This window comes from Morone saxatilis, unplaced genomic scaffold (genome assembly GCF_004916995.1).
Source record: "Morone saxatilis isolate NCDOM2014 unplaced genomic scaffold, NCSU_SB_2.0 Contig11, whole genome shotgun sequence".
NCBI lineage: Eukaryota > Metazoa > Chordata > Actinopteri > Moronidae > Morone > Morone saxatilis.
Genome location: NW_023339663.1, coordinates 8,470,490 through 8,480,672, shown reverse-complemented (window position 1 = coordinate 8,480,672; position 10,183 = coordinate 8,470,490). Strand labels below are relative to the sequence as shown.

Below are 10,183 nucleotides of genomic sequence, written 5' to 3'. Positions count from 1 at the left end.
CATGCTATTTATGTTTGTTTTTTGCATGTTATGTTTATTTGTTGTTTGGAAAGCTATATAAAACTAATATAAACTATATAAATAAGGTTGTACTTACTTACTTACTTACAAAACCATACAATATTACAGCACTCTAGCACTATTCAACCCCACAGCTTGCAGTAACAGTATAATTTATATATATATAATTTTTTTTGCACTGTATGTTGTTCACTTGTATTTATTTTTCACCTACTTGCCCGTAAATAATAACTGCACGTCTATGTTTGTTTAGCCGGTTTAGATGTACAGACATAATGTGTTTTATATGATTTATACAAATTAAAGAGAAGTGAAAAAAAAAAAAACAACTGCTTGCAAACTTTCACGGCTGCGTGCTAGGAACAACGTCACGAATAACGGAATCTCTGAGCCAATCAAATTCCACAGCTGTGGCAATTTCGACCAATCACAGCGCCGCTGTCTTAATCGCTGTCTCACCAGCAACCACCCGTCCTGCAACGTAGTGTAGCATCCAGCTGGCTAGGAAGCTAACGCACAGACACACAGAAATATCCCTGCGCCGTCTTTTGGTTATGTTTTCTGCTTGAATTTACCCAAGTTACCAGTCGAGTCCGAGTGATTAAAGCGAAAGGGCCGGTGGAAGGTAAAGAGTCGTGTTTACTCCTCTGCTGTAGCTAGCTGAGCGTCGCAGGAGGGGGCGCAAATGGCACATAACGTGTTGTTGGTGTTAATATGTGGCAATTTACTGAGGTTAGCTAACATAAGTGCGTGGAAGTTTGTGCAAAAGCCTCCCACGCGTTCATTTTGACCAAATGTAAAGTAGTTTTGATCACACTGCTTGGTCGTGTTATCCTCGAAAAGAATGCATGTGTTTCCTGTTCGGGCGTTTTCTTACTTATAATTCCTGTTTGATGTAGTGAATGAACTTTCTTGGCATGGGAAATAACATCAAACGTGTGGCAGGATTGCTGATGACTTACCTCCGAGCCTTTCCCTCTAATAACTCTTCTGCCCCTCCTTTTTTAATGAAAGTTTTCTCTGACAACACCCTAAGTTTAATGTGTATTTCATTTCAACCGTGGATAACTTTGAGCTGAACTTCCTCCTTCAGATGCAGTTCATGCTGTTGTTCAGCCGGCAGGGAAAGCTGCGGTTACAGAAATGGTATGTGCCTCTGTCTGACAAAGAGAGGAAGAAGATCTCCAGAGATTTGGTCCAAACCATACTGGCGAGGAAGCCCAAGATGTGCAGCTTCCTGGAGTGGAGGGACCTCAAGATTGTGTACAAGAGGTGTGTGAATAAGAGAGCTGTGATATATATATGCACTTCCTTATACTGCTTCCTCTAATACACATACAGACACACAGACAAACATGCGACAGAGATGCATTTGGTTTTTCTCTCTGGTTGTTTCCAGTGTTTTGTTGCTCTACTTATCTGGGGCTTGTTATGAAACATACTTCTTATTTTACATCATTTAAATCCGTGTGTTTAAACCAAATCAAGTTTGCAAAAGCTGCTGACAAGGTGCTTATTATGAGATACTGCAGCTACCTTTTAACATGTTGAGTACTGAAGTTCATTCCTGGCTATGGAAATAGTAGTTTCTTATTATAATCTTAACTCCAGGAGCTTTACTTTGCTTTCTCAAAGTTATTGCAGTATGATGGATGTACAGATGGACTGATTTCACTGAGATGTGGTTGAAAAACCTGAAAAAACCTTAAGATTAGTTTATCAGACCATGAAATATTCCACAATGGTCTCAACAGATTGCACTAGTCTTTGGGGTTTAGTAATAGGATGTGTTAACGTTTGATTTGTTGCATCACTTCTGTATCTGTGGTGACTTGTTGGGGTTGTTGTGATTCACTGATTACTTTGTCAAGCACTAAGATTCCTGGCATTCAGATCTCACCTTCTGCTGTGTTATAAAAGCCAGAAACACCCCCTCTCGTCTCGAGCAACAACCGCCAAACAATGGAGGACAGCGTTACAAATGTATAAGGGGTGCCTGATTTGTTATGGACTTCTGACTGCTGAGTCATACAATTACAAAAGACACATGTGTTCAATATAAGAAACTAATAAACAAAGACAAACAACAAAACAGGCAGGAGACAGTGATATAATGCTGCAATGTACAATCTAAGGCGATTCAGTTTAATAAACATGCAACAGGAATAATATCTGTGTAAAGGTCGCAATGTTCTGTTTTTGTTGATGTGGATTAAAATGTATTGTATTATTATTATTATTATTATTTATTGTGGCAGGATGGTACACGACATTATTGTTTTGTTGGTTCAGATGCACAATGATGTATCCATAAAACATTAAAGATACATGTTATTCAGGAAGTAAATATAATGGATTTTTGTACACACCACAGTCTTGTTAACCTGTGTGCTTTCCTTCATTTCATTTCTCGATGCTGTAGATATGCGAGCCTGTATTTCTGCTGTGCAGTAGAGGATCAGGATAATGAGCTGATTACCCTGGAGATCATCCACAGATATGTGGAGCTGCTGGACAAATATTTTGGCAGTGTGAGTCTCATAAACATCACACGTAATATGCTTATTGAGAGTGTTTTTTTCTTTGGGGGGGGGACAATATACAGTTCAAGGTTTTCAGTCAGGACGTCAGTAGGTCTCTGATTTGTTGCTGTTTGTGGTGTTGTGGCCTCACAGGTGTGCGAGTTGGATATTATCTTCAACTTTGAGAAGGCCTACTTTATCCTGGATGAGTTCTTGCTTGGCGGAGAGGCCCAGGAGACATCCAAGAAGAATGTGCTGAAGGCCATTGAGCAAGCCGACCTGCTGCAGGAGGTACGCACAGTTCTTTATCTACAGATAGCTGAACCCGCTAGACAGACCAAATTTAGTTGCAGGTGAACAGTCGATGCCGATTAGCCTGCAGAATATCTTCTCAATTAATCAGTTGTTTGTTCTGTAAAACAATTTGGGAAAAAATAGCCATCGCAAGTTTCCACTTGTTTTGCTTGACCAACACTCCTAAACCCCAAAGATATAAACTGTCATTTGAGAGGCAGGAAACTGCAAATGAATTTTCTGTTGGGTTTGCTGTCTAACACCCAATAAATAATATCTAGAAATATTCACTGAGCGATGCTTAAGTTCGACAAAGACAGAGGGGTAGAACTGAGATGTTGATGGATTGCTCTACACCTGCCGCCACCTGCTTTTATTTTAGGCCTGCAGTATTTGATTAATACCTCTCTCTCCCTGCATGTCTGCATTGCTGTCCACCCGTAGTCGTTTGCAGTCAACACAATCGGGGCTCAGTGATTTATTTATAGCAAAGCATGCAGCACTATTGTAATAACAGCATGGCTGACTGTGCAGGCCTGTAAAAGGTTTAACCTCGCTGGAAAGGCCTCCTGTTCCCGTCACACATTTAGCCACTTGCAATTATGACTCATGCACTATTAATTATAATTTGGTGGGGTGTTACAAAATGTGTGACAGATGAACAAACGGACAGCTCGACAACAAGGCACATTTATCTTTCTTTTGTCCATCTGCAGGAGGCTGAGGCACCACGGAGCGTTTTAGAAGAGATTGGGCTGACATAAACCGTCATGCTGCTGCCTCGCAGTTCTTTGTCCCAGATGCAGATCTGGCAACCTCCCTGTCTCTATCCTGTCTTCTCCTGTTCACAGTGTCAGTGTTGTATGTATATAATCACCATCTATGTACTGTATTATTCTGTACTGTACTATCCTGTAATGTCCTTTTAATGTGGTGCCAACTGTGGTTTAAATGTGATTCCTATGTACAAGCTCCCTCACTGTATTCTGCAGTACTATTAGCATACTTCGCTCCCCTAATGTCTTGAAACTCCACAGAGTACAATGTAGCGGCGACATGAAAACTCCAGCGTCATATTAAGGTTATCCATCATCACCGATTGCAGAGTTGTATGTGCTGTTTGGCTTAAAGGACTTTCTAAGGTGCTGTTGTAGCCGAAGTTGGTGCTTCTCGTGTTTCACCGTTGCATTCGAGTCAAAGAGCTAAGCATCCCATGTCATGAAAAATTAATACTGTGATCTTTGAAACACCCAGAAGGTTGTTTAACAAAACTTACCGCTCTTCTGAAGGTATTTCTTAATCTTCAAAGACTCAATTTTGACAGCCACACACAAAAAAAAGTTTGTAACTTGTTTCTTAAGTTGACTGTTTCTTAATCCAGGTTGGTGGAAAATAATAACACATTATTTCATTTATAATACAGGAAAGAACCATAAATAAAGTAGTTTTTTCTTTGATTAAAGTAAAAATGGTGCCAGGAGATACACCATTTTGTGCTATTATTATTATTAAAATAAAAAAAATAGTGGACAGTATTATTCTTTTTTTATCTAGATGTTAGAGTATTGCAAGACTCTATAAATATCTTCAGAACACCAGCAAGTGTTACTAAATTCCAAGATTTAATTTAAAGATCAGGTATTTATTTTATTGGATCTGATGTCCAGCTCCGACTCAAATGTAAAGGGAACACGAGTGGCATCAAGTGGGGCTGTTGTTGGAATCACTGACACTGTTACAATCACTTATACACGCGTAAGTTCAACCCACCAATTCAGTGAAATTTATCAATTACCCATAATCAGTATCGGTGTATACATTAAGTAGGTTTGTACAAGTTTGTGTTTGGTGCTTCCCCTCCAGAACTTAACCATTTTGTATTTCTTTTTCAAGACTAATTGTTTTGGTAACACATTTATTTTCTGTTCTGTGTCCTGTTTGTTAAAAGTCTTTATTTTTCTGACAATTGACTTATTTTCTTTACAAAATCGCTTGTTTAACATGGAAGTTTATAATGGCCTCTGGAGATAAATCTTAGGTCAGTCTCCCTTAGTCTTAGGTCAGGATAGGACAGTGACCAAAATGAAAGAAACACTATTTTCTGTATTATGATAGTTTGGCCTGCTCTTTAAGACTAACATATGACCAAAGAACACTGTGTTTTACCTTCTCAATGGTGTCTATAGAAGGCTAACATGGCAGAAAAGGGATTTAGAACTGCAGGATGTTTGATGTTGTTGATTTGGCCACACTATACCAGTATTAGTATTAGTATTTTAATCTGTTTAAAGGCAGGACTATCCTGAGTTTCTTTATGGAGCAAGAACGTAAGAAGATGAACTGCACATATCAGGGTACATCAATAATATTCATTACTGTTGGCTTGTTCACTTATTAGTAGGATGCAGGAAAACAGGCCAACAAGTAATGAATAGATATTCATCCAAACTGTATGGCTGTCACATTTTTTTATCTGCATTCTTAAAACCACAGTGTTTTCTGTCGAACATTCACAAGTAATTATTAAACAAGTTCATCTCTGATTTGTGCAAAAGAAATCACTTTTTGTATTAAACACTGCCAACACATTTGCCAACATTTTTTTTCTTATATTTGAAAGTTATTAACAATAAATGTATTCAAAAAGAAAACTAATTTGTTTATCTTTTGTTTTTTTTACTCAATAATAACCACGTAGTGCCACAGCTCCAGTGATCCAGTATTCAATAATTCAAGCAACATGAACTATTTTCCAAAAGCAAAATATTCACAAATGTACATACTGGTGCTAATTTACTGTATCACTGCTCAAAAAAATTCACTTTATTCCTCCAAATACATTCACATCATTATAAGGGGAAAAGCCAGACTGAAGTGACAGATTTTCAGATGTAGGAGCCACTAAGAGGTACTTGTGTCAATGTTTCCGGCAGGTTCATTTGGTATTTGTGTGTTAGACTGTTCCATTTCCACCTCAAGACTAAACTTCTTCTCACTTTCAACACAGGGACTTTCATCCAACTCATTGTTTTTCTGAATTAGCTCCATTTCATTTATCTCCTGACTGGGACTCGTTGCAGTGAGCTTCTCCTCTGTCTCTTCCTTTGACACTCTCTCCTTTTCTGACTCTCCAGATGATGTCGTCCCTTCAGGAAAATGGCTTTTCTTCTTATGCTTCTTCTTGCTCTTTTTCTTGCTCTTTTTGGACTGTTTGTGGCGGCGGCGTGTGTTGGTATCATCGTTATTTTTATCCGGTTTCTTTGGGCTCCTTTCTCTGCTCTGCTTATTTCTTTCCCCCTCTCTGCTTGAGCTTCTTGACCTTTCTCTTGCTTTTCCCTGAGTGTCTGTATCTTTGTCTCGACTGTCTCTCTCTTCACTTCTATTCCTACACCTGTCTTTATCTCTACTCCTGTTTCTCAGTCGGTCTTGCTCCCTGTCTCTACTCCTACTCCTCGACCTGTCTCTACTCGGTCTCAGGTACCAATCGTTCCTCCTCTCACTGTGTCTGGACCTGGACGACCACTTGTCCTCTCTATGCTGGTGGGAGGCCCTGCTCTCTCGACTCCTCTCTCTGCTCCTGCTCCTCCGCCTGTCGCCCTCTCTTCTGCTGTGGGATCTCTCAGACCGTGGCGGGCTTCTGCTGCAGTGACGTTGCCTCCATGATCGGTCTCCGTATCGCTCCGATTGCCACCCGTCTCTGCGACTCCCCCTGACGCTGCGGTCTGGTGACATGTGCAGGTCCCTGTCGGCCTCCCAGAATTCATTGCCAGGGTTTCGAAATACATGCAGGAAGTTACAGTGCTTCCCTTTGGGGCACTTCTGTCTGTCGAACAACCCTGAGAGAGGAAAGGCAAACACACACAAGATTGTAAATACACTGAACCGAATTTTGTAACTCTGCTGTAATGTCACCAAGTGAAATTGCCTCACAGTTCAGCATGAATAAGTAACTTACCACATATAGCATTCTTCCACCGTGTAACAGGACATATCTCACAGTGAAGCTGCCGGCCTGCGTACCACCTTCCATTGAACTTGATTAAGGCGTCCTTACACTGCTCCTCTCTGGACAGACAACAGAGAGACAACAGAGAGACAAGAGGAGAAAGAATGATGAGTTTTATCCAAAAATTCAAACACAGCACAGTTTATTTATTTAGAAAAAAGTCGTGGAGTTGTTGTGTGTGAAGGCTTACGTGTCAAACTGAACATAAACATTTCCTCTCAGGTGCGGTTCGTAATTGCAGCTGACCTAAAAAAAAAAAAAATAGGTTTCAATGAAGCCAAACATGTATTTTGAGTGGGAATCATTTGATCATCCTTCCAGTGGTTAGCCTGAGCAGTGGCGCTTGAGGTTTTTTTACATGGCAAAAGAATTACATCTTCATTTTGTACCTAATACAGTTTGAATTTTGTAGCACAAATCATTTTACTTCACTTCCTGGGTAACAGAAAAATAATCTTTACAGCAGTTTATATTGACTTAATTTAATTAATAAAGCATCTTAAATGAGGGGCGAAACACCTTTAAGACATACAGAGTGAGACAGTTCCCTGTGACCTGGTACTTCAAGACATATTTCACACCGAGCACATTTACTATAATGCCGGTTAGAAACCTGGTTACATGTATTCATGGCTGAAAGATCTAGCTGGGGAAATCAGGTTTTCCAATCTCCTAGACATAAAGTCGTGGTGACAACGAAACTGGATTACCTCAGAAAGCAGAGTGTAATTCGGGTAAACTCACTGGCTGTCTCTAATCTTACCTTGAATTGCACCACCTTGCCGATACTCTTCAACTCTGGCAGGACATCGTGGTAGAAGTCGAGGAAAGACTCCTGCAGCTCCTCCTCACTGTGCTCCAGCCAAGCATCAATGTCGTAATCATCTCGGCGCGACTCCTCCATGCCAAATGTTATAAACATACCACGGATCATCAGAGTTGGGCTGGCTGTGGGATGAACGTGTTTCCGAGAACATCTGTACTCACAAACCCAGAAGAGAGGATGGAGGGAGGAGGATGTTCTTTAATGCGTCTGTACATCCGTTCAATCACCACTCGAATAGTAGGTTTATAAATTTAACGTAACAAGTCACATCTAAAGAGAAACAAATAGTACCTGTCTCCAAATCGACATGCTCCGGTCTTCAGGAAGAACGGACAGTTGGCTACGTCGCGCTCTGTCCCAAAGTTCTCAGAGTTCTCTGTCACAGGAGCCTCAGGATTCATCCATGGTCCCCCATTATCTAGCTGGAAGTGAGAACATGAAGAAAAACATATATAGTTGGACTTCAATGGGAATATGTAGCAACGGATACAGTTCATATACCTCTTAGCTTTTTAGTCTTTTACATGGTCACAAGACCTGACATGGACTTCTAAGTCCAAACTCATTTACAAGCCCTTTTCTATACTTGTGATGACCCTGAGGTTTGCAAATATTCTAGTGCTGCGGTCACAGTAAGTCACCCTTGATAAGTGGAAACAGAAAAAGTGAAATCCAAAGATTCATATTTGAGATATTAGATATTTGATCACAATCACAAAAAAACATGATTAGCAGTTTATTGGCTTTAAACACGTAACTAAACTGTTTTTATGAAAATCAGTTTCATCTGATTATCAAAGAACTGAGACTGATAAATGTACCGAGCAAGATGTTTCTGTTTAAAAAACTAAATTGTTAGTGCTTTGGTGGAAAATCTATGTAATAGAGACACTATGGAATTAGTGCATTCATATCTTTGGCATGTCTGGTAAGTAACAAGAAATAATTTCTCATACAATATATCTGCAAGGATGGTGATATATCAACGTGGTCAAATTATTAGTCTGGGTCTTGAAAAGTTGTTTCTATAAGCCTGATGCCTTGAACACTTTTCATTGTTTTTTTTAATGTGTCAGGTCCAACTGTGCCTGGAAATATATAAACATATACATTAAAGTTGAGTTCCAAGCCATTAGGAGTAAGATACAGAACTTAATATACCCAGCAACCTGGGGTCAAAATAGTCACTATCGAGTTATCCGTGTTACATGACATTCATGTGTGTTTATACCTGGTTTTCAGCTTCATCCAACATTTTCTGAACAGCCTCCTACAAATGGTGTAAAGACACAGGTCAACATACTGCAGCATATCTGTTACTGTGTGTTAAGATCACATTTACAAGGACTGGCATTTCAACATTTCTGGACTTTTTTAAAAGCAATTCCACAGACTGTTTCCACACAAAGAAAAAGATACATCCTTGTTGTGAGAGCTGAAGGGTTTTTCTCTTTGTGTGTGTCTTAGTTAAGGAGTTGGATGGTTGCTTGTGCCACTCAGTCAAGGAAAAGTTTTTAAAGATTCACGTACAAAGCAAAAACACATTTTACAAAAGAAAACACTCAGCTGGTGACATATGCATTATGATTGTCGGAATCATCTCTTTTGGATGGATAATCTAAATACTCATAATTAAGTAGAAGAGGATATATTTCTTTTTGTTTCTATCCTCCTGGGGCCCGTATCACCTCTCTGCCTCGCTTCTCCTGCTGCTTCTGCTCTTTTTCCTCTTGCTCTTTCCTCTGCTGGGCCTCCCATTCTTCCTTTATCATCCGCTGTGAACACAAAAAGGCATAAAGTCAGTGAATATTAACATTTTATTCAGAATACATGATCGAACAGGCTCGGGTGCACTTATTATTCACATGCCAAATTGTTAAGCTTCTCGATTTGTAATAGCTCTCTATGATAAGTACAAAAAGTAGATTACCTCCTCCTCCTCTTTTCTTTTCCGTGCAGCTTCCTCCCTCTCAAACCTCAGCCTGAATACCTCCTGGGCAAGTCTCTCTTTTTCCAACCACTCTTCATGTAGCCGAAGTCTGAGAAAACAAGTCACACACAATGAAGGTAAATGAAAAACCGTACAATCAAAGTTTCTATTCAGTCTCTCACTGAATGTGCAGCTGCAGGACAGCAGAGTGACATTAGTATTGACCTACCTTTCCTCCTCCGCAATACCATTATCCTCATCATCTTCATCGTTTATTTCTTCATCTTCTTCTTCGTCAGGTGCATAGCTTGCTCCATTTTTTAAACCTACAACACAGCACTGTAGTTAATCTGGCCGACACCTACATCTGTAGAAATCAGCAATGAAATTTAACACCAAAAACCAAAGCTTTCTTCATACCAGTTCCTCTGGCTTGGGCGAGGGCTTGGCGTTTCCGCTTTCTTCTTTCTTTCCTAAGAGCAGCCCTGCGTTGCTTTTGGCTGAAGTGAAAGAGATGACATTTGAAACTGTAATCAGATCAGATGAGGAGAGAGAAGTGCTCCCAATGGCTGCAGAGGGAATCT

At 39.9% G+C, this 10,183-nt stretch overlaps 2 protein-coding genes across 2 annotated transcripts in view; one reads left to right on the top strand and one right to left on the bottom strand.

Moving 5' to 3' along the window:
* Positions 1-472: 472 nt before the first annotated feature.
* LOC118343597 (AP-1 complex subunit sigma-2-like) lies at positions 473-5,488 on the top strand. The gene is made up of 5 exons (XM_035682509.1): positions 473-646; positions 1,115-1,293; positions 2,444-2,552; positions 2,697-2,834; positions 3,554-5,488. The coding sequence occupies exons 2-5, from the start codon at positions 1,115-1,117 to the stop codon at positions 3,599-3,601; spliced, it is 474 nt and encodes a 157-aa protein (XP_035538402.1). The 5' UTR covers positions 473-646; the 3' UTR covers positions 3,602-5,488.
* Positions 5,489-5,638: 150 nt separating this feature from the next.
* The window catches only part of zrsr2 (zinc finger (CCCH type), RNA-binding motif and serine/arginine rich 2), a 5,326-nt gene continuing 781 nt past the window's right edge, over positions 5,639-10,183 (bottom strand). The window contains exons 2-11 of the mRNA XM_035682508.1: positions 10,020-10,099; positions 9,829-9,925; positions 9,600-9,708; positions 9,358-9,444; positions 8,901-8,939; positions 7,961-8,091; positions 7,607-7,820; positions 7,034-7,089; positions 6,793-6,902; positions 5,639-6,673 (exon numbers count right to left, since the gene is read on the bottom strand). Of these exons, the coding sequence (XP_035538401.1) occupies positions 5,739-6,673; positions 6,793-6,902; positions 7,034-7,089; positions 7,607-7,820; positions 7,961-8,091; positions 8,901-8,939; positions 9,358-9,444; positions 9,600-9,708; positions 9,829-9,925; positions 10,020-10,099 (1,858 nt within the window). The 3' untranslated portion in view covers positions 5,639-5,738. The remainder of the gene's footprint in view (positions 6,674-6,792; positions 6,903-7,033; positions 7,090-7,606; positions 7,821-7,960; positions 8,092-8,900; positions 8,940-9,357; positions 9,445-9,599; positions 9,709-9,828; positions 9,926-10,019; positions 10,100-10,183) is intronic.

Bases quoted from the DNA above. Each gene is read 5' to 3' on its own strand.
- LOC118343597 (XM_035682509.1), top strand. From the start codon at position 1,115: ATGCAGTTCATGCTGTTGTTCAGCCGGCAGGGAAAGCTGCGGTTACAG. The intron at 2,553-2,696 runs GTGAGTCTCATA...GTGGCCTCACAG, and splicing joins TGGACAAATATTTTGGCAGT to GTGTGCGAGTTGGATATTAT. The intron at 2,835-3,553 runs GTACGCACAGTT...GTCCATCTGCAG, and splicing joins AAGCCGACCTGCTGCAGGAG to GAGGCTGAGGCACCACGGAG.